The 22,252-nt window shown below is 42.2% G+C and overlaps 3 protein-coding genes across 8 annotated transcripts in view; 1 reads left to right on the forward strand and 2 right to left on the reverse strand.

Annotated features, from left to right (window-relative positions):
* Positions 1-330: 330 nt before the first annotated feature.
* Positions 331-8,616, reverse strand: ewsr1b (EWS RNA-binding protein 1b). Of its 6 annotated transcripts, none has more exons than XR_012956086.1 (15): positions 8,550-8,616; positions 8,013-8,052; positions 7,776-7,827; positions 7,324-7,468; positions 6,752-6,947; positions 6,401-6,657; positions 6,134-6,293; positions 2,912-2,949; positions 2,293-2,322; positions 2,057-2,172; positions 1,846-1,975; positions 1,628-1,738; positions 1,338-1,464; positions 819-1,257; positions 331-693 (listed from the first exon to the last, which is right to left on the reverse strand). XR_012956086.1 is itself a non-coding variant. In XM_076098921.1 (15 exons), exons 1-15 carry the CDS (start codon positions 8,563-8,565, stop codon positions 657-659), a joined length of 1,809 nt encoding a protein of 602 aa, XP_075955036.1. In that variant the 5' UTR covers positions 8,566-8,615; the 3' UTR covers positions 331-656. The 6 variants fall into 6 exon arrangements, 5 of the variants coding, with proteins under 5 accessions (XP_075955036.1, XP_075955035.1, XP_075955038.1 ...); XM_076098921.1 differs by having other exon boundaries at positions 901-1,257; positions 2,912-2,946; positions 8,550-8,615; XM_076098920.1 differs by having other exon boundaries at positions 901-1,257; positions 8,550-8,615.
* A 594-nt stretch (positions 8,617-9,210) lies between these two features.
* On the forward strand, positions 9,211-11,742 carry rhbdd3 (rhomboid domain containing 3). The gene is made up of 5 exons (XM_076099447.1): positions 9,211-9,634; positions 9,721-10,104; positions 10,606-10,732; positions 10,837-11,085; positions 11,208-11,742. Exons 1-5 carry the CDS (start codon positions 9,472-9,474, stop codon positions 11,374-11,376), a joined length of 1,092 nt encoding a protein of 363 aa, XP_075955562.1. The 5' UTR covers positions 9,211-9,471; the 3' UTR covers positions 11,377-11,742.
* Positions 11,743-12,871: 1,129 nt separating this feature from the next.
* Positions 12,872-22,252, reverse strand: part of emid1 (EMI domain containing 1) — a 48,899-nt gene continuing 39,518 nt past the window's right edge. The window contains exons 9-17 of the mRNA XM_076099649.1: positions 20,303-20,410; positions 17,686-17,772; positions 17,274-17,326; positions 17,100-17,162; positions 16,970-17,014; positions 16,666-16,710; positions 16,480-16,491; positions 14,413-14,497; positions 12,872-13,005 (exon numbers count right to left, since the gene is read on the reverse strand). Of these exons, the coding sequence (XP_075955764.1) occupies positions 12,872-13,005; positions 14,413-14,497; positions 16,480-16,491; positions 16,666-16,710; positions 16,970-17,014; positions 17,100-17,162; positions 17,274-17,326; positions 17,686-17,772; positions 20,303-20,410 (632 nt within the window). The remainder of the gene's footprint in view (positions 13,006-14,412; positions 14,498-16,479; positions 16,492-16,665; positions 16,711-16,969; positions 17,015-17,099; positions 17,163-17,273; positions 17,327-17,685; positions 17,773-20,302; positions 20,411-22,252) is intronic.

Raw genomic sequence — 22,252 nt, forward strand, 5'->3', positions numbered from 1 at the left:
TTTTTCTTCAGGCATCCTTAAATGCGTCTACATTTAGGTCTCTTGTGAGTGATGAGGTTTGATTCTTCTAAAAATTATCACAGATCTGAGGGGAATATGGTTTATACGATAACCAAATCTAAATCATCTGTGGTGGATTGAGTCCTGACCGGGTCACGTGTACGTGTCGTACATGACTGCTGTCATAATCTCTACAGATCGTAAAAACATAAATATGTGACTTATGAAACTAACTCCTCTACACCACCTAGTTTACAAGCGACTGCATTAATGATTCCCCTGCATGACGCGACTTTCTAAAGTTGAAATAAAGGCCACAACTCAAAAACATCAAATCAGTAAAATTTTATTTCCCAAATGTGTCATCATACAATAGCCAGTTATGGGAAAGATGAAGCAGTTATGTTAACGAATGGAAAAAAGCATTATACAACACTGTCAAATCTAATCAGCACATTTAAAAAAAGCAACAAAATAAACATGCACAATACAAGATGCGGCATAAACATGGGTAAACTAAAATAAAAAATGGAAACAGGAGTTGAATGAAACTGCACAGGATGTTTATAAGCAGCTCTATAAGCATTGAAATATGGAATCATAAATTAAAAATGATCTTTAAAAATCAAATTCCACAAGAGGAACAGTCAAGCTCTTCAATAGGGCCGCTCTCTGCGCTCCTGGCGATGGTCCCTAAAAAAACAAAAACAAAAAAAAAAACAGAACAGAACAGTAGTAAGTGAACATATTTGCAGTGTCAGGTTGACAATAAATTCAGGTCACAGATTTGCATTCATCTGCTTTTTCCAATGGCTTACATCAAGATCCTTGAATTCCTCACTGGAAAAAAAAAAGAAGAAAAAAAAAAAAAGAACACATGATGGCGAGTCTTAATCCTACCTCATATCCATCTTTCCACCTGGTGGGCCCATTCCTCTTCCCCCTCTGCCACCCATTCGGTCCATGGGTGGTCCTCCACGCCCGGCTCCACGGAAACCTCCCCTATCCATTCCCCCCCGTCCTCTGAATCCACCGCGGTCGCCTCCCCAACCTCCACGGAAACCTCCAGGACCACCTGGGCCTCCGGCTCCTGCCGGCCCACCACGGTCCATCCCTCTGCCTCCACGCATCCCCATTCCACCTCTGCCTCTGTCACCGCCGGGGGGGAAAGGAGGGCCACCGCCCAACCCTTCTGGTTTGGGGGCTTTGCACTGGTTACACTCCATCCTCCAGGCAAAGTTCTGGTTGCCGCAACCCCTGTGGACACAGACCATTAAATAAATGATAAACCAATCTTTGATACGAAAGCAGACACTGCACTATGAAGTAATACATACGGGTTAGGACACTCCCAGTCCCCAGCTCTCTGCTGCATGTTGCCTCCTGTGGGTCCACCTCTGCCCATACCACGAGGACCACCACGCGGGACGAACCCGCCGCGGTCTCCTCCACGGTTCATCATACCTGATAAGAAAATGACAAAAAAAAAAAGTTTTAATCATGAGCATATTCCCCTCGCTTTGATATACTTTTCTGTTGTCTCCAGCTTTGATATGCTGCAGTTTCTGCAAGTTTTTCATGTGACGCAAGCGCAAGTCTAACACTAACAAATACCGCTGACATTTACCTCCACGACCCATCATGCCATCTCTCATGGGCATGCCACCCCTCATTCCACCCATCATGGGCTTGCGACGTGCCATCGACACCTTAAGCCTTCGGCTTTGGAACTCCTTTCCTACAATTCAAGAAAATAAAACAATTCACAAGTTATATTACTTTGAAGGAGTGTTACCAGTTTAGATGTATGCATTAGGTATTCTGTTCACAGCCAGTAAAATGTACCATCAAAATGCTCCACAGCTGCTTTGGCACAGATTGGCTCCTCGTAGGAAAGGGTGGCGTCTCCCTTGGGCTTTCCTGAGTCCTTGTCTGTGTAAATGTTGATGGCAGGCTGGCCAAGTCTGCGGTTAATCTTGACACACAAAGAAAAGTACAGTTAGTTCCCACATTAGTTCCGCTTACGGCAATCTGTTAAGTGAAGAGCTATGCTTACCCTGATGGGGCCAACATGTTTAAAGAACTCAGCCATTTCCTCCAGGGTAGCCTTCTCAGTCAGTCCCGTGATGTAGATTGTGCTGTTTTCAGAGTCATCCTGCTCTTCAGGCCGTCCTGCAACAAATACACAAAAATGTAAATGCGCAGCAAAACAATCTTCCCCAATACCACGTCAACAAGAAGTATTCTGTATATGGGAGAGTAATGGGGGGGTCTAATAACATGACTACTCACCGGGTTCACGCTCATCGCTGTTCATTGGTCCTGTAGTCCATCATTTGAGGGGGGAAAGAAACAGATTGCGAAAAGTCAGTGTGTGAAACTTAAGTTCAGTGTACAACACCTGAAGAGTACTACAAAAGATAACCCAGACACTCCCTTCTATAGATGCTGCCGGCCATATTGGGGAAGTTGAAAATGGCACCTTATGGTACACCACAATTCCCACAAGTGATATATTGAATTGAAAATAGAACACCTCAGACCCTTTGGCAAATAACTGTGTGTCATTTGAAAAGCCTCAAAGACCAGTAAGAAATCCTCAAAAAAAAACCTGGAATTCGGCTCGTGAGATTTGTTAAAAAGCAGTAACACACATTTGAGTGGAAATTTGTCTTTAACCTGTCAAAAACTCATCGTCAAACCATAAGCAGTGACTGAATTATACCAAGTACCCCAGAGAATATGGTCTCAGGCAGCGAAAAAAAAAAAAAAAAAATCCAATATTTTCAGATATGTTCATGTAGATAAATTTTGCATACCACAATGTAAGACACATCAATACTCGAAGCATATTTGCTCAAAAAGTTTAAGGCTTTGAAAGGACTAACCAGTGTAATACTCGTTAACTTACCACCAGGCTTACTGAAGCCACCTCTGTCTCCAGCGCTGCTATGGGGAATAAATGGAGATATGAAGGCGACTTCCCTTTTACAGCCACTTCCATGGCTCGAGCAAAGTGGCTTGATTGAGGGAGTAATCAAAACATTCTAACTAGCCCAACAGCAGCTAAGAAAATCCCCAAAATTATAAAAACACAATCGACTTGAGGGGATAAAAGTATTAACTATGTGCCATTCCTTAGCTAGCCGAGTACAACTTCAGTGACAGTTTTGAGTAGCGGATACATTTGTGCAATATTACACTAATGATTAACATTTTTTCACAGCCTTTGAAAATGTGACAAAACCCAAACAACTGTACACAGGTAGAAATATTTCAGATGCATCGATGGCACAGTTGTTCCTAGAAACAAGCCGGCACCAAAATAAAATTTGTTCTTACAAAAGGTTACAGCTGCCGCGGATACATGTAAAAATGTAAAAGATAAACAATGCATCTGAAATTTGACAAGACGAAGAGGTGATTACATTCACCAGGTAATAATAATAAAAAGAAAAATACAATTATACAATTGTTCAAAACACCAAAAATATATTCTTTACAGTGTTTACCAGGGTTACGTTAAATCAAATACACAGATTTTCATGTTAATTAAAATACCCATCATGCTTATAAAAACCACCATCCTCAGTTGTAGAAAAAAGGCAGACCCCGAATCTTTGTTTTAGCTCCCTCCTGCTGCTTAAGCTGGCGGCTCTGCACTGAGTACAGATACTTTTTAGAGAATAGATGGGTTTAAATGGCTCTCACTGTTACCTGCACGGTATAAATGTGACAAAGCATGTTAAAAAGTGATCAAAAGAATGTATTCAAACATTTGTATTCCAAACCACAAAAACAATTTCAAACATTTCAAAATGACATGATGTGCCCACTCCCCCCAGAACACACAAATACATCTGTGCAAAGCTAAAATTACAATTTAACTATGAAAAGATCTATGACAAGTCTGAATTTATTCATGTATTTAGGGTTGTATTCCTATTTATTAATGCTTTCTTATTTACCTCTACTTTGGCAGCGCTGCGCAGTTGTTTGATTAGAGTGCTGTATCATAGAACAATATATGCCTAAAAACTGTGTGTGTATGTGTGTGTGTGTTAGCTGCACCAAATCCAGAAGAAAGAAGTCATGCAGAACTCTTATTTAAAAAGATGTTTCGACTGGTGTACCAGAAAAGTACATACCAAGTTCTTTAAAGAAACGTACCCTCCAGACCAAAAACTGAATGTTCAAGAGTTGAAAAAAGGGTTCTTTCCCAAAAACCAAATCCTAAAATTGAAAACCTGTCGTGTCAAAGATCTATATTGGCAATTCAAAAATAGTTCAAAAAAGTTTTTCAGATTTTAGTTTTACAGCCAAAACAATGTGCAACCTGTGTTCACCTCCACACCCCCGGCCTCTCTCTTGGTAATAACCCTTTAAAGTCATGCTCAGGGCAGCTGACTGATTTGGGGTCAAACCATGTTTGGCTGCAGAGTATAGAAACATATGTGCATGGGACAAACTGCTCAAATGTCAAATCTGCACCGAGAGCAAAGTTGATGAGGGTACCAGAGTAAATGTGTCACGGACCGGCTCAATTGAGTTCTAACTCCACTACCAGGAGGGATACACACCTCAATACATTAGAAGTAGAACCTGAATGCCGGTTCTTGTAGTACGGCTGAGACTAGTCTGGATCCCACTAGACCAAAACCCATTGACTGAACGCACCTGCACTAAGACAATCACTAGAGCACGCCTACAAGATGGTTATAATCTAATATACTGCGTTTCTTCATGCCTTATAATATCACTAGACGTTTTTTTTTTCTCCAACTATGTCACAGTGTGACACCACAAACCGCTGCCAGTACATGTCTGGAAAATAACAGCAGTGGCTGTGTTAGAAAATTAAGCGTGATTTTTATATTATTTGCTCTCAACATTTTGACCATACTGCAAGTCTACAGTTTACCAATTCCCTTTTCCCTTGGATGGATATTGAGACATTGACAACAAAAAATGTTTTTAAAAGATTCGAGAGCTTGGTATCAAGTGATAATTCTGGTCGTCTTTTATGACCAATGTGTGCTACAAGCAGAAAATTGACTCAGCAACTTGAGTAAAAGTCGTTCATTGTTTTTTGTTTTTATGCCTTGCAGTACCATTAGCATATTTGACTCTGCTATTTGTGCGGTGCAATTTTTCTTTTACTTCACCGGGCCAGTCAACTGAGGACAAACACTTGTTGCCAGTGATAGCCTCGTAAAACCCAACCATGACACCATTGAATGTATCCGCAAGTAAAAAGGGGCGAAAAACCGTAAGAGGAAATATATGGACCCAAATATAGCACTCAAAAAGGAGTTTTTGAAATGCAGCAGAATTTACTGCATGAGACCCGCGTCTATTTCTAAAGGTTATGTTGTACGGTGTTGCAGGACACGACACAGTTTAGTTAAGTGTTGTGATGCTGGAATCACAACAATTGGGGGAAAGAAATCTGCATGATGTATCCAACCGCTAATTGCATTTTAGTATTTGTAAGTGTGTCACTCTAATGCAGATTATGCACCAAAGTGGGAAAGTAGTTTAAAGGGTGCTGCTGATCGTGAGTGTTTGAACTTTCCTCAAGGAAACACATGATAATTCTGATGTGTATGTAAGATATAGTTGCAATAAGATTCTATAACATTACCTGACCAATCATGAAGTAATGTCTGTTATCCCAAAAGTTTTTGATATGATTCATAATCAAATTATGTCCTAGGATTTAAGCTGTTCAACCTAAATGTTTCTGCACAGGTCTCTGATCAACTTTGATTTATATAAAAAAGAAAAAGAAAAAAAAGGGGCAAACCTTTCTTACCTTTGGCAAAATTAGAGGCAGGGCTGAGAGAAACTGGGTGAGAATAGCTATAATTAATGCCAATGTTGGCATAGACTACATCTTCCATCTAGGCCCTTAGGCTTTTAAGGGGAAACCCATCATTTATCAGCATTAACTGCTGATAAATCACGAGCACCGCATAGTATAAGAGAAAAAAGGTAGCATAAATTATTGGAATGCTACTTTGGGTTATTCCAACTGTTTCCGATGACCCTCGTCTCAGCCCTGCCCCTAGTGGCCACAGGACCTGCAGAGTTAAAATACATGTGAGGTTGAGTGCTAAGGAAAGACACTTACCCCATGCCACGGCCCATGCCTCCACGGCCACGGTGTATCATTCCACCGCGATCAAAGCCGTCCCTGCTAGGGCCCCGGCTTTCCCCTGACCCCGAGTACCTTGAAGACTCGGAGCCAGAGTAACCAGAACCTCCACTCTGGCCATCCTGTCTGTAATTATCTACACAAGAGGAGCACAAATAGATCAACATATGTTTTACAGACATTAAGATGAACTGTATCAATGAAGATCAGAAGCAGCTGTTGGGCAAGGTTGAGCAGGCTTACTGTAATGGTTGGACTGGTTGTAACTGGGAGGTCCACCTTGCTGACTGTACTGGTTGGCTGCAGGCTGACTATAGGAACTAGAAGTCTGAGGAGGGTAAGCAGGGGGAGCCTGTGTCTGCTGCTGGGTCGGCTGCTGGTACCCCTGCTGGCCGTAGCTAGCCTGCTGGGCCTGGTAGCCAGATTGTTGCTGGCCATATGCTGCTGGCTGGGAGTAGCTACTTTGGCTGTAACTGGCGGGCTGGCTGCTAGCATTGTAACTGATCGAAGCAAACAAAGACAGGGCATTGAGTTAAACGATGAGCATGTCCTTGAGGAATTCATGCATTTGGTTTCAAGCTGAGGGGTACATACCTCTGTGGTGCAGTGGGAGCCGCCTGCTGGCCATAACCAGGGTAGGCAGACTGGGCAGTATAGCCTGGCTGAGAGCCGTAAGACTGGGAGGCAGCTGGTGCAGCAGCAGCAGGAGTACTGTCATAACCACTGGCTCCATAGCTCTGGGTTGACTGGGAGTAGGTATTAGTGGCAGACTGGGCAGCAGGATAGCCAGCTGTGGGAAAAAAAAAAAAAAAAAAAAAAAAATGTATCTTTTGTGTCTTAGTGTGTGATAAATATAAAGTTAAAATTTGAGGGAATTTCTGAAATAACATTAGGATCAATTAGACATTAAGGGTAGTCTTTCAAACAAACACTCTAAGCTACAGACAACCATGGTGGTCAATTCAAATCTTCAGAATTCAATGTCCGTATGCATTTACCATTGCACACCAGATTTGTAGTATTGCATGCACTAATGCATGTTTAAAACAGATGTCATTTTGTCCCGTATTTGCTTTTGGCAACATTTTGTTTTGTTCCTGCCCATTGCATCTAATTCTAAGCAGAACCACATAACATTTGTCACATGTCCTGTTTAAAGAACCGACCTGCTGCAGGCTGGGCGTATGAGGATCCATACTGTTGTTGCTGCTGCTGAGTGTAGCCTCCAGCGGCAGGTGTTGTCTGAGTGTAACTGCTGTCAGCAGCAGCAGGTTGGGCATATGATCCATAACTCTGTTGACCATAGCTCTGCTGAAAAAAAATAAAATAGGACATGCTTCAGCTGCTAGGTAGAATAAACATTAACAATACGACTTAAGTCTAATTAGTTCATGCTTCAATAAGACCAACATTGATCATTATACACATACTGCTTCCTCTTCCCATTTTACCCTCATTAACTGTTGCAAGCCAGGTGTGTGCTGTAGTTTGTATTCATATATTTAATCAACAAATTCAGTCTTTAAAATAATCCATGAAGTTAAAATTACAACTATCACAATAACAAAAGTCAGGGTGAGCTACAGTCAGTTGCTTTTCCAACCATGTTAAATCTCACCTGTGCAGATTGTCCATAGCTTTGTGAGGGCTGGGCAGCATAAGCTGCATACCTGGAAAACAGAAATGGAATTTTTAGGACGACAGTACCACTGATTAGTAGTCATACATGCATACACACACACACACACACACACACACACACACACACACACACACATATATATATATATATATATATATATATACATACAAGCATTGCATTCAATGACTTGAAAGGGTTCCTGAAGGTGCTTACCCTTGCTGAGCAGTGGTCTGACTGTAGGTGCTGTAATCTGCTAAAGAAAAGTAACACGTTTGTTAGCTAACGAGTGTTCGAACAAAACGGTATTTGCGCGCGACCAGCGATGCTAATGCTAGCAGCACGCGACACCGGACCGTTGTTAGGACGCCATTCAACGACGCCGATGTAGGTTAAGACATTCATCGAACAGGGCGGCGCTTCAAAACGTACATATAGGAATTATCGGCACGCGCATTCAAAATATTTCGATACATTTGGTAATCTGGCGTCCATTATCTACTTCAGTAATGTTAAACCCATCCGGTTGAAAATACCTCAGCGCCTCGATAAGCTAACATGACTACTAGGCCTTGTGGCTAACGTTAGCGCGAGCTAACGCTAAACGATATTTGAAGCTATACAAGCCGAAAAAATGAATTATACTTTAATATAACAAAATCTATTTTACAATAAACCAAACCCCTTAGTTGCATAAGTTAAATAACAGATATTCATCAAAATACGCATAACATTTCACAATTCTCTACTCACCCGGAGCCGACGCCATTTTAATGTGCCTTTAGAAGACGACTGGACGAGTCTGGCTGCTGGAGAAATGTAACTCTCTTTGCAGGAAACACAAATCTCGCGATAAATACGAGCTATCGCGTGAACAGCGACCGATACCTTGAATAATCACTTTCACAGCCTACAATATTAAAACATAGTTTGATTCATTTCAAAAATAAAAAAACAACTTACTAGCCTATAATATACTATACTACTATGGTAATATATTAAGGTAGAAAAGCATTTCGGTGTTGACAAGGTGAGAATGTTTATAAAATCATTTAAAAGATTATAAAGTTATTTCACCAATAAACTTCTCAGTTTGTTTAATTTGAAAAAAAAACCAGCTTGAGCTCTAAAGTGAAAATAGTCTCCCTCTTATTTTGAATCAAACAGTAGGGACACTTTTAAGAAGCTGGATCCAGATATTTTTTGATAAAGGACATACAAGCTGAATCGATTATCAAAACTGTTGGCAATTTATTATCGTTTCACCACTTGTGTGATTTACAAGACAAGCCTTTGCAGTGTGAATTTGGCTGTTTTCTATGCAAACTTGTGGCAGTGTGTCCAATAGGTGGCAGCAACGCGCCCAACTCTAGTTTTCCGGGTACCTGTCAGTAAAAACAAAGAAGAAGAAGAACACGTGACGGAGTGCGGAAGTAGACGTTCGCTTAGCCCTCAACATTTTATTTTCTTATTTAAGGACATTTATTACTCACGTATTGAGAACATAGTTATGTTAACTTCACAGGTTTGTTGTAACCTACATACAGTGGTCGAGATGTTTTGACAAGTTAAATTATGGAGGATTTTACAGCCAGTAGCTACAGTTGGAGCTTGTTTACCAGAATTATGCCACTGAAGTACAAGTGAGTGTAGCAACTACAGCTTATCCTAAATAATGCTTCCTCGTGTATTGTCAGTATGGTTTTGGTTTGGATCAGATCGCCCTGGATTCTGTCTGGGAACATCTTTATTGACGATACTCATGCTTGTGATGTATGCTGGGGGCATCCAGGCAAGTCTCACCGTCGGTCCAGGTGGAGACTTCCCCAGGCTCAGAGGTAACTGTGTGCTTATCATAACAATTATATTTCAGTGTTCAAATCACAGCATGTAACGCAGTTTTCTCTCTTAACTCCCCCCTCAGATGTGTTCCTGTATGCCTTCAGTCATGATGAGCTGCCCTCTCTGCTGGTCAGTGTTGCCTTCCTGCTGTTGGTTGGACCGTGTGAGGAGCGCCGCTGGGGAACAGTCGCCTTTCTCTCCCTCTCCATCCTCACAACGACCTTATTGCCTCTTCTTTACACCCTGGTCATGTTTGTCGGTGGTGGTGAGGCGAGTCGTATCTGTGGTTACTCTGCCATCCAGCTGGCTCTGTTTGCAGCGCATTGTCGTCAGATGGCACAGAGGAGGCTGCTGAGGTGTCTGCCGGTCTGGTTTCTCCCCTGGCTTCTTCTGCTGATTGGTCTGCTGCTGCTGCCCGGGACACCTGCCCTGCTTCACTTCTGCACAATATTCATCGGACACAACTGTATCCTTTCCTTTTCACACAGTCATTTAATTCTACTAAAATATATTCTCCCAACAAACATATTATAGTTGTTAAAGCTTGACTAGACCTCTACTGAGGATTGAATGTGCACAGACGGCACTTTATTGACATCTGTCTCCCTTTACTGTTAGTTTTGTTGAACTTTTAGGCTTTTTCATTCTTGTTATTAGATAGAAATTGACATCATGTAATGCCCAGCCAAAGTGATGAAGAACACCAGTTTGGTAACATATTTTAATGCAGATTTTAAAAGATGTTTTTTACTGTGTTTAACCATAGCTTTCCTAATACTTTTTATTCATGGAAACCCTTTGTGTGTTTTATTTCAGGCCTTGTCATTAAAATGTAATCATCTATGACTCATAGTATAGGTGTTAGATTTATTGCTGAGAGTTTGAGTCGAAATGTGCCGTTCCTTCCCCCACCAAATCTATGCTGAAGCATCATGTCTTTATTTACAACACTTAATGTACCTCTCAGATCACCAGTCCTTCATTGGGATGTTACAGGAGCTGGAGGAGACCAGGGTCTTGGACTTCATTCCTGATTGGGCGTATGTTCGCTCTTCAGCCAGGTTGAGATTGCCCATCTGCACTACATCACAGAGGTCTGATTCATCTTGTCTACGTCAAAAGTCTCACTGAATATTCACACTCACCACCTGTGTGCAGAGGCAGATTTACATCTTTTTAACTTAATCTGTTGCCACAGATCTAGATCTCTTTCTCAGATGATGCCTGCAGATCAGGCAGCTGCTCCACCCATGAGGGATCAATCGAACCACCACCCATGGGTGGACCCAGTGCCTGCCTGGATAATGACAGAGTCTGCTGCGCTGTCTGAGGCCGAGGTACTGGAGGAACAGATGCTCAGAGCAGGAATACTAGCCTCGTTACAGGATGCTCCTGACAACCCTGATTCAAAAGTGGAGGTGCCCAAATCATCAGTTTCCTCTCTCCGGTTAGTAATAATGTAATATCTTCATACATAGCATGTTGCTTCTCCTCACATTATTCCCAAGTACAGTTTTATTTATGTGATTTCAAGTAATTATTCACTAAAAGACCATTGCTTCCTCTCAGACTCCAGCAGCTGGAGAAGATGGGCTTCCCCACAGAGAAAGCTGTAGTGGCGTTAGCGGCCTCAAAACAGCTAGATGGCGCCATTTCTTTGCTCATTGATGACAGCGTCGGAGAACAGGCTGTGATGGTATCTAAAGGGAGGAGCCCTCTGCTGCCGCACAGCACCTAGACCACATCGCACTCCTGTGGACTGACAGTGTTTGCTCTTGTGCAGTGAACTGGACTCACGTTATGCTTGGGTTTTGCTGAGCTTTAATATTAGATTTTCCCTGTGGGCTACTTTTAGAGCTAAATTAATTATCAGAATTTAGGGGGGGGGGGGGGCTGAAAGACTGAGTTGTTCTTTCACCACAACTGTGATTCAAATCAGGTGCAGAAGCAAACGTAACCGCTTCGGAGACACTTTCTGTATCTGCACATAAAATGTACGTTTGAGCTAAAGGATGCCGTTTATTTATTCTGTAATAATGTTTAATGAATGCTGTTGTGTTGTTAACACAAATAAAGAGAGGTGACATGTAGAAAAACAAAACAATGCGCATTATTTTATTACATCAATCATCTAGACAGGATTATCTCAACACAATAACACATTTGCAAGAAAAAACATGTTGAATGAAATATAAAATGGTTACACAACAGCATACGAAATAAGATACAATGATCATTTTAAATAGTTTCACAATAAGTTTGATATAAGATGACAAAAACAATCAAGTCTTTTCATCAGGACAGTTTAAGCCGTCAACAGTGGTAAAAATATGTTCAAGTTCCATTAACAGTTTTGCTATTTCCTCTGCGTCAAAGATCTTAAAATGGACAGCCAATTCCAAAGATGTTTAAAATGATGATATAACATAATATATGACATAATAATCTGTTATGTCACCAAACTCAAATGTGTGTGCTTTTAGTGCACACACTAAATGTAAATATACTATTGTATATTAAATCACTTTATCAGTGTGTACTTTAAGGGGGGGGGGGACACGCACACCAGAAAACTACAAATCACTGTTAGCAACACATATCTTAGCTAGAGTAGAGATGCCTTCATCTTTTAGTGCACTACATAACATTGAGTTAAACAATATGATTATAACTAAATGAATACTAGAAGAAGAGGTTTGTTTGTGTACTTGTGTCCTGCAAACTGTACATGCTCAATATGCTTAAATAGTGGAATCTCTTCAGATTGCAGTTACATTGTGAAAGCAATAAAAATGCAAATCCAGTCTGTTTTCTCACATCTGATTTCTCCTTTCATCGATTACTGTAAATGACCCTTATTATCCGGAACTGTTTGTAGCTCGAGGAGCACCACAGAAGATTCAGATTTTCCTTTTTTCAAACATTAAACATCTTCACTCTGAGGCCCGACTTCTGTAGCCAAAGAAACGAGACGCACAAAGCTGTTGGGTGTGTTATGTGAAGATAAGTGTTTGGTTATGGTGATGGGTGGGGGTCAAACTAGTTCTCAGGGTCCCGATGGAGGAGGGCATTTTGGAGTATCAGTGGAGTTTCCCTGAGGTGTCCCCCATCCTAAATCTGACGGTAAAGCCCAGAGAGGGTATCAGATACGGTCTAAATCTGATGACGGTCGATGAGACCTAGAGGAGGGGGAGTCAACCCAGCCTGTGATCCTCAGGGTGAGCGGGAGGGGGCTACTTCCCTCGAACCTTGGTGTTGGTGGACAGAGGAGAAGCAAGTCGATATGGAAGCGCACCTGCTCGCTTATCTCTGTAGAAACTAGGGGAGGCTGTGTCAAACGGTCCGTCCCCAGACCCTAGATCAGGCTCTGTTGAAGAAAGACAGCAGTTGGAACGGGGCCTCCCTGTCCATCAGCGTGTGAGGACATGTGCACTCTGTAGTCCTAATCCAAGTCTACTCTGACGTAGCTGTTAACCTGGAGGTGTCATGAGTGGGCTCTTATTGGACACCAGTTGCCCAGTTTTTATATCAAAATGACTAATTAACTAGCTAGTGTTCAAGGGATTTATTAAATCCTTCTTTGCTTGATTGTTCTGTAAAGGAGGTGCGTCTGGCTATTAGGGCTGCAACGACTGTTATCAATTTGTCTATTTATGTTTTCTTATAGATTAGTTGTTTCATCTATAAAATGTTGACAACCAGCAACAGTGAAACACCAAAATATATTAAACTCCAAGGACACGAAGCAGCAAATCCTCACACTTCAGAAGCCAAAATCAGCAATTTTTGGGGTATTTTCTCTAGATAAACGACTTAACAATTCAGTGATTATCAAAATTGCGACAAATTTTTCAATTTACTTATCATTGCAGCACTACTGGCTAGTGTTTACATCCATCGATACACATTAACCTAGGAAGCACGGTTATTATACAAACGATTAAAGCCCCTGAAAACTTGACTTCAAATATTAGTTTTTCTTAATAAAATTCATGACTAAATAACAACAATAAACATTAAAAACAATCTTAGGTATTATATATTTCACGAGTTGAGTTTATTAGGAGCTTAACACTCAGCTAATCGGCTTCAGCAGGACTGTGTGGGTGCGGTTAGATCACATGACGGTGCTGGTGCGACATCAGCGACTAAATAAGTAAACCTTCATTTGATTTTGATTCAAATGTTGTAAAATCCTTATTGGTGCTCGGAAGTGTGTGACATCAACCAGCGAGAAGAGCAAAGACAAATTCACAACAGCAAATTTCTCGTGAAATAACTCACGTGATGTGTGTAAATGGGTTTTCAGGGCCTTTAAAACATCTGTGCTACAACCAAAACAATTCACACACAAGAATACATCTGCTTTTCAGTGACTAGATCAACATTCAGCAGTTCAGGTACATTTCATGCCTCTAACACTCGATCAAGACCTTCTAGATCTTGTCAAAAAGGTCAGTGAGGGCTGGCAGAGCTGTGGGTGAGGATGTCTCAGCGTTACCTGGCCAGATGATAGCCTCCAGCAGCGTCACCCTGCGAGCCAGAAGCTCAAGGTCTGCCTGCAAGTCGTGGAACATCTGCAAGCTAATGTCCTAACAGAGAGCAGTGACAGGGGGGACTGTGTGAGGGGGTGGAAACACCAGCCTGAGTCCTGGGGCTGCTCGCGACTGTTCCCACTCCCTGTCCCAGCAGTGAGGTACAGTGGCAGTTTTTTTTGCCCCCACCACCTTTGACCCCTGCCTAAAGCTGACCCTGCCTCAGGCCTCCTACTCACCATGAATACCGATCATAGTCTCAAGGATTAAAACCCTCTCGGCTAAGATCTTCAGCGCCTCTCTGATCTGATGTATGCCGTCCCCCTGTGAAGATAGATACAGCCGTCAAGGTAAAGAGCACAAGCAAAAGAACTGCTCGCCAAGATGCAAGTCATTTTGTCTCTCAATACAATTCAGCAGTTAGAAGGTTAAAACAGTCCACATATCTGCCCAGCACTCTCAGACGTATATCTGTTCCCCGTATTTCTCTGTATCTCCCTCATTCTCTGGCCATGCTGCTATATGAGGTCAGTCTCTGCCATGCTGGGCTGGGCAACATCGGCATGCACGTTACAGACCAGCCTCATGTTGGTGACATAACACAGCTGGATTACATTATCCCAGGATTTAGATTTGATCATGCCATCTGCATTCTTTTTTTTGTTGAGTAGCACTTAAGCCAGACGATTATTTTTCAGCACCACAGCTTTCATTCTTAACGCTGTGGTCACAAAAGTTATCCGATGTCGCCTGACAAAATGAAGCCAGTATAGATTTACACTGAAATCTAATTTATTTTGTCATTTGAGAAAGGATGAGGCCATGGCTTCATGAGCTGTACCTTGAGAAATAGCAAAAAGGAGTTGAACAAGAGAAGTAAAGCAGGCAGAGACAGCTGAAAGCATCAAGGCATGCAGAGAATAGCCGAAGCTTTTGGTGCACAGGTGAGTGAAATGCTTTCATTAGTCAGACAAACCACCGACGCGCTGTATGTTTGGAGAAAAAAGGCAAAGTCCTACGATAACTGATTACATGTTATTTTAATGCTGGCTGAGTTAATTGGTTCGATGCATCACTTTGCTTCAGGCTAAAATGTTGACAAGACATTCACGGCGGCCTCAGGATGAACAGCATTGACATACTCTGACTTTCTGATTTGGCACCACCATCAGGTCAAAACTAATGATATCCCCATCAACCACAGCTGTACTTTGTGTGTAGTGCAGCAGATGCTGAACTAAGCTGTCAGACATGATAAACATATTTGCTTAACATCAGCAATTTAACATTGTCATTTTGAACATGAAAGCATGCTTTTGAACATGAGAGCATAGACTCTCTGTAGACTTTCTGTTATCAGAGAATGAATCCCCAAATAAAATGTTGAATTTAGAGATACTTTGCCTTATTTCTTTTTTAACCGCCCTGTGTTATTTCACTCATTAGATGCATTCTGTAGTTGATTTTCACATCCAGGAAAGAAAGTTGATGCGGTACTTGGAGGCGAAATCATGCAAGGTTGCATTGTGGGGTGAAATAGGGTAGCTGTATCCACTCCACTCACATCAGTGCACAACACCTCTAAACCCAACAGGACCCATCACCGACACATATATGGAGTGATTTGGCATATACATTTCACACATTTGCTTTGTGGTTCATTGAAACATTTTGAAGTCCGTAAAAATCAAACAAATACAGTTGAATTAAAATGAAAATGATCCAAAATTTGCTTCTAGAGGGATTTTTTTTTTTTACTATATTCTACATTAATTCACTCAGTCAGAGCTGGTGCGCGGTGTGGTTACAAGATTGATATTGTTTCTTGTATTTTTTTTTATGTATATGCCAAAGTCAGATGCTGAAAAGGTGACTGTGAAAGGTAGCCATGGGGACAGTAGCTTGCAGAGGGAGTCAGACAGCTTTAGGGTCAAGAGGACAGTGTCGTGACAGGGGACAGCAGTCCAGAGCACACCCCGAGGACCAACACAAACAAAAACACATTAACAACAGAAGATTCCACACACAAAATCAGACAGAGCAACAGCTAAAATCACATCTACTCAAACAGAAACAATGTAAAACAGACACGTTCTGACCATCGACAGGGAGGAAAGTATGGACTTGAGAGAAAAAGAGATGAGCACCACTTTGTGGCCAATCACAGCCATAAACATGGTGACTGTAAAAAGATCATAACCATAACCTGAGATGTGGGTCATGGTTAGACTTGAGCTTCAGGTCACAGAATAGAATCATTGCATTGCAAAGTGAACACGTGATGACATGAATTAAAGATATCTTACATTTAGATTGCTCTTGTAAAATGAGAAAGAGGTAAAAGAAAAATAAGGGTTAGACGGACACAGAGGAAATATTGAATGCTCAACAAAGGAATCTTAAAACCTTTTGTTAAATCTTTTAACTTAAAGCAAAACTCTCCTGTCCAGGCCCCGTGTCACCATGTGAACTACCACCAACTACTTTCTTACCGGCAAGCCCTTCTCTCCTGGCTCTCCCTTGGTACCCGGTGTTCCCTGCAAAGAAATATTCACAACAGAATATAAAATATGACTTTAAAACATAAACGAAATCGGTGCAGCAGTTTACTTCGACAGAATGAGCTCCTTCTCTCCGAGACTGTGTTGGGCCGCAGGTCAGTGTGATTTGTAGAGCTGCTGGTTAGCGTAGTTTACAGTAATATAACCAGCTATGACATGTGTTGATGTTTCCCCCCCCGTACGCTCGTTTACTTTAGGCCATAATCATCAAGGCAGCATGGTGGAGGACGCTTACCGACTCGCCTCTGAAGCCCCTCTCTCCTTGGTAACCTAAAGGACCCTGCAAAACCAAAGGCATGTTGTTTAAGGATGTAGAATAAATGAGGATAACCTACTGAATATCATCAAGTTGTGGGTGTACTCACTCTCTCCCCGCGTTCTCCCTTTGGACCCACAGGGCCCTGCGTTCCAGGGGCTCCAGACTTCCCCTGTATTGAGACGGGAAAGGAAATTCAAAATGACAACGATGAATTTGTACTGCAACAAATCTGACAGTGCTAAGCTCAGTAAGTGCACCACAATGCTGTGAGTGAGCTTACATTCTGTCCTGATGGACCTGGAGGTCCTGATGGGCCTCTGGGACCTGATGGACCTGCGTAACAGATAGAAAGACTCATGTTAGCACCCTCATGGTGGAGGTGGTGCTGGGTTTTAATTGTGTTTTGCACATTGTGTTGTTGTGTTATGTACAGCACGTGTAGGTGTTTGTGACCTAATTAAGTTTAAAAAAGCAACTTTCAGTGTGTGGACTCAACTTTGAGGGATGTTTTGTGTTTGGTCACCTGGTTAACCATAAACATATAAACTCACAGAAACTGAAGCTAGAGGCCGTGTTTTTGTATGTAAAAGCATTTGAGATATTTGCATCTTTCAGTGTAGGGACAGAGTTTCCCCAAACATACTCTGTGCAGTACAGATATAAACACAACATAGAAAGTGATAAACACTCACCGACAGGCCCGGTGGGACCCTCAGGTCCTGGAACAGGCAACCCTGGTGAGTCATGGAAAGTGTTGCTGAAGAAGTCTTTTCCACGACCTGGAGTTGAAACAGATTGTGTGTATTTAATGGCAGCTACTTATTTTTTTCATTACATGTATTATTTCATCAATTATGTTCTTTTTATTTTGCCTTTAAGGGAATCATTGGGACTCAAACCTGGCTCTGTTCATGGGTTTCAATAATTGTATTCAATGATCAAAATACACTGCCATGACATGAACATGTAATGGTACTCTCTTTGTGTTGTGGGTATGCAGTAATTCATGTGATGCTGTACCTCCAACAAGATTCACCAATCAAATGGTTGAATAGATTGATAGATGGTGATCTTTAGGTTGAAGTCCGTGGTTTTAGTGAATGAGGCATGATTTATATGTAGCCTGAGAGAAAGTGAATCTGAAGAAGCCTGTGGCGAAATGTCTTGTTCCCACAGTTGCATTTGTGAAGAATATTGATCCAAGCCTTTCCAGTGTGTGATGTTTTACTTTTGTTTTTTTGTTGCTGTGTGGTTTGAGCTCACAGCTTGCTGCGCCCACGCTTTTCTCAACGCTGCAAAAAGCCGTTGTGGCGCGGCACCGGCCTTTGCAAATAATTAGTTTCAAAGCGCAGTAGTGCCGTTGTTGGGTTCGGTCTGAAAGGGCCCTGAGTCCTGCTGTCACTAGCACCAGGGAAGTCTGCAGTAAACGCTGTCCACAAAGCAATCCAACTGAGTTGATGCTGCCTGAGAAGCCCGACTCAGGGAAATGAAGACGATCGTCATTACATTAGAGTAACCTCCAGAGGGCAGTATCTTTCAACAAATACCAAAACTTCACCTAATGACTTCAACAGGTTGGTAAACTACACTAAAATGTGTTTGAAAGCCCTGTCAGTAGTAGATCTGTGCTTCCCATTCATTAAAAAAAACTTTCCATATCCACTGTGTAACAGCACTGACTGGACGTCTTCATCTAACTGAGTCTACAAGAGGAAGAGGGTGGTGAACATGTGAGCGATAGAGGAAGTGTGCGGTCATTGGGTCATTTTATATGGAAACACAGATCCAATCACAGCATGAGACAGGAGACACAGAGAGGAGGAGGAGGAGGAGGAGGAGGAGGAGGAGGAGAGCTGACAGCCAGAAACATCCTCCAGCTGCCAGAACGTTGCACATCGCTAACAGATCTCGACGAGAGGTGACATCCAAAACAGGGCCGCTCTCTCTGTCTATTTCTACTCTCTCTTCATTTACTTTAAAGAACGCACTGGCATCTGTGGCTTAGCGTGACATAAATAACGTGTGAGCGATGTTTAAACAACAATGCTCCTCCTCACTACTACGTTCTGGCTGCTGGATAGGAGCCCTCTCCTGTTCAGCAGAAGGGAATTCCAACCTCCTGATGCAGACGTAAAAGCCAAATAAGCCAGTGTTTTCCAAAGGAAGCTCAACACGGCCCCTACTGTTACTTTGATGTGAAAGAAATGGCTCGCAGTCTCGGAAATCATCATGCCAACCTCGACGTACCCACAGCTTTCTCCATGCAGGAACCCAGAGCTTACAAATATGTGCGCTGCATTCTTTGTTTTACCGCTGAATCCACATAAAAAAACGCAGATGCCTTGACCTTGAAAGAGCCGGAGTGGGCCCCCATCTGTCTCTCACACTTCCCTTCAGCTGACTGAGTTGCCTACATCTGGAAGTTGTTGAGTGACATCAGTGATGGACAGGTTCTCATCACAGCATGTGAAGTCTGAGTCTATCTCAGACTGCCTCTGCCTTCATTTAATACTCTTTGATTCTCTACTTGGCTGGTGGACAATAAGGAGCGAGGAGCTGTGAGAGGATTACCACCATCCTGTCTGTTTCTCATTCTCTTTGTTGCCTTTGTTTATCAGTCGTCCTAAAACTTCTGGAAGCTTTTATGCAGCAGGAGAGAACACGTCTGTGAGCCTGCTAAAGACACATGAATATCAACAGTTTGCAGTCTGTAAAACCAAACATCACCATGCAGCCGGAGAACAAAGGCTTTGATTTGATTTGTGTACATGCGCTCATGCTGGTTCATGGCAAACTGATTTTGTTACATTGAAATTAAATATACAGCAATAAAAGAGATGGTTTTACATATTAAAGTATGTTTACAGGTCTTGGGGAGTACTACTGTATATGACTAAAGTAGCATGAAGCCATTTGTGATGTCCAATGAGTCAGTGTCAGTTGAGCCTGAAGACTACAAGTTTGAAAATAAAAGGCGTGTGTGTGGAGGCAGAAAGCAGTTAGTGTACCATTAGCCGCTACTAGCTTAACGCACCCAAATCTCCGACCGAATTGTTGGTGGTCGAGTTGCCTTGTTGGTAATGTAGGCACCAAGTTTTGACCAGAAGAAGAATGTATGGGGGAAAAAAGTCAAAATCTTTGGTTCGGCTGCATCCATTTTTTAAAAACTGTCCATCGAAGGCAATGCTAAATTGGTAAAGTACTCTTTTAAGACTCATGTTGTTAACAAATACATGCTACAATAATGTTTTGGTGTGGAATTTGTGTCATGGTGACTGTATGAAGTCTGTTAGTTGTCCAGGGTCTTACTGTGGTCTGGTTCTGGGATGTGGGCACTGGCCGGAGCTGGAGGCCCCGGAGGGCCAGGCAGGCCTGGTAGACCCCTCTCTCCTAGGTGTCCTGGTGGACCACGGGGGCCTGAGAGGAGAAATAACAGAAACATCACTGTGGTGACAGACATACTGTATTTTAGAGGTATGTCATAGCAAAATATGATCATATAAATCTCCTCTGGAGAGGCACAGCACAACGGCACACTGGTAATGATAAATGACTGTGGGTGATGTGATGATAGGAGGATAAACTATGACAAAGACCAGAGAGGAAATAGATTAGATAAAGTGCTGAATGATACAACATAATAGTGGCTGGCTGGATATGTGTGTGTGTGTGTGTGTGTGCGTGCCACTATACATTAAGTACATATGTATGTGCACATGTGAAGTAAACTGAGCAGCTGGACAGAGGAGAGGTGTATGAACTGCCTGACTTTGTTCCTCTGTAATTAAAAAGAGGAGGAGGGTCTTTAATGGTCCGCTGCTGGGAACTGATTTAGGGACATGGGGAAACTCAAATAAACACCATCAAACTCTGCAAAGTGTTGCTGGCACTGGTTCATAGAAAATGAAATGCTCCCTGCATACACACTACTAGCTTTTGGACATATGTGTGTGTGTGTGTGTAAAAGCCTGTAGCTGGTCCGCATGGGCTGGTCCAGAAGTGTCCCTCCTCCTCCCCCAGACATTTTTTGAAGGTGGAAAAAAGCACCACCACAAATACATCTGACCTCATTGTTTGGACTCGCCTGAAGTAATGCGGCACCCTAAACACCACCTCCTGCCCCCCGACGGACCCAGACTCATCACCTCTCTGTTTATGTACTGATGCAACTGACAATGACAGCCCACTAATTACTGCTTTCCAAGGTAATGTTATTACAGCTCTGATTTGACACTTCTGTGGGCCGTTTTCACTTAGTCCTGGTAAACACTGCAGCATTACCGGCTGTGTTTTGGCTGCACCAGGGAGACTGTAAGCTACAATCTGCAGGATAGTTGTTCAAATGGCCAATCAAAGTGGCCACTTAGAGTCTATGTGAGACATTGGGGGATACAATTTAAATTGTTCCTGCAGAATAATGGTTCCCTAGAGCAGCCGGGGGATGGTACAGCAATATATAAGTCAAAGTTTGTAAAACAACTTTACTGTAACTTCTCAGGATACATCATAACGTGTAACATCACTTCTCCTAACAACACAAGTTCACTTTTCTCCCATCTTTCCAATGACCTCTGGCTCAAAATCATATTTGTCTACATTTTCCATGACATTGGACACATTCCAGTTCTGTGTTTATCTTTCTCTTTAAAATGAAAAAGAAATCAGCACAATAAGGAAAACAGAGCTTTGGATGCAACTTAAGACACAGCTCTGGCTTTGGGCACTTATGAAGTAATGGAGATAGAAAAAAGAATAACACCACAGGCATATGGAAATCATAAGGACCTGGGATTTGTGTATGTATAGATCATGTTCATTTCAGATTGAAGTCACATGGCGCTTCTTGGAAAGTGGGTTTGTAGTTTAACTTTTGCTCTAAATCTCATCTTTACCAAGCAGCAGGCACAGAGCAGGGGTCGTACTTTAGCCTGAGAGGAGAGAGGCACTCCCTTCATGATCCAGAGCAGAGAAACAACAGCCTATAGCGAGAGTAGACGTTGTGACAAACCTATACTGCCATTTACTTAGTCATCATTCATGTCACAGCTGCCTTAGGATTTACTTGTTCCCCAACAGGTCAACTATTATTTCTACATAACCAGTGAGCTGTGAGTACATAGAGCAGATGTGTGACTCTGGTTGGTGAGCAGCAGCACATGTTGGGTGGAGTTTATATGTAGTCTGAGAACAAAGGATTTTACTGCCCACTGAAACAGCACTTTCTTTAGAAAGCCAACCAACAAAATGACCAAATTCCAG

Source organism: Anarhichas minor, unplaced genomic scaffold, assembly GCF_050575085.1.
Source record: "Anarhichas minor isolate MPS153535 unplaced genomic scaffold, ASM5057508v1 ptg000025l, whole genome shotgun sequence".
Taxonomy (NCBI): Eukaryota; Metazoa; Chordata; class Actinopteri; order Perciformes; family Anarhichadidae; genus Anarhichas; species Anarhichas minor.

Coding starts and splice junctions, on each gene's coding strand:
- ewsr1b (XM_076098920.1), bottom strand. Junction 2,173..2,292: donor CAGCGATGAGCGTGAACCCG/GTGAGTAGTCAT, acceptor TATTTGTTGCAG/GACGGCCTGAAGAGCAGGAT. Junction 1,258..1,337: donor GACTGGGAGTGTCCTAACCC/GTATGTATTACT, acceptor CTGTGTCCACAG/GGGTTGCGGCAACCAGAACT.
- rhbdd3 (XM_076099447.1), top strand. CDS start 9,472: ATGCTTCCTCGTGTATTGTCAGTATGGTTTTGGTTTGGATCAGATCGC. Junction 10,105..10,605: donor AATATTCATCGGACACAACT/GTATCCTTTCCT, acceptor TGTACCTCTCAG/ATCACCAGTCCTTCATTGGG. Junction 10,733..10,836: donor ATCTGCACTACATCACAGAG/GTCTGATTCATC, acceptor CTGTTGCCACAG/ATCTAGATCTCTTTCTCAGA.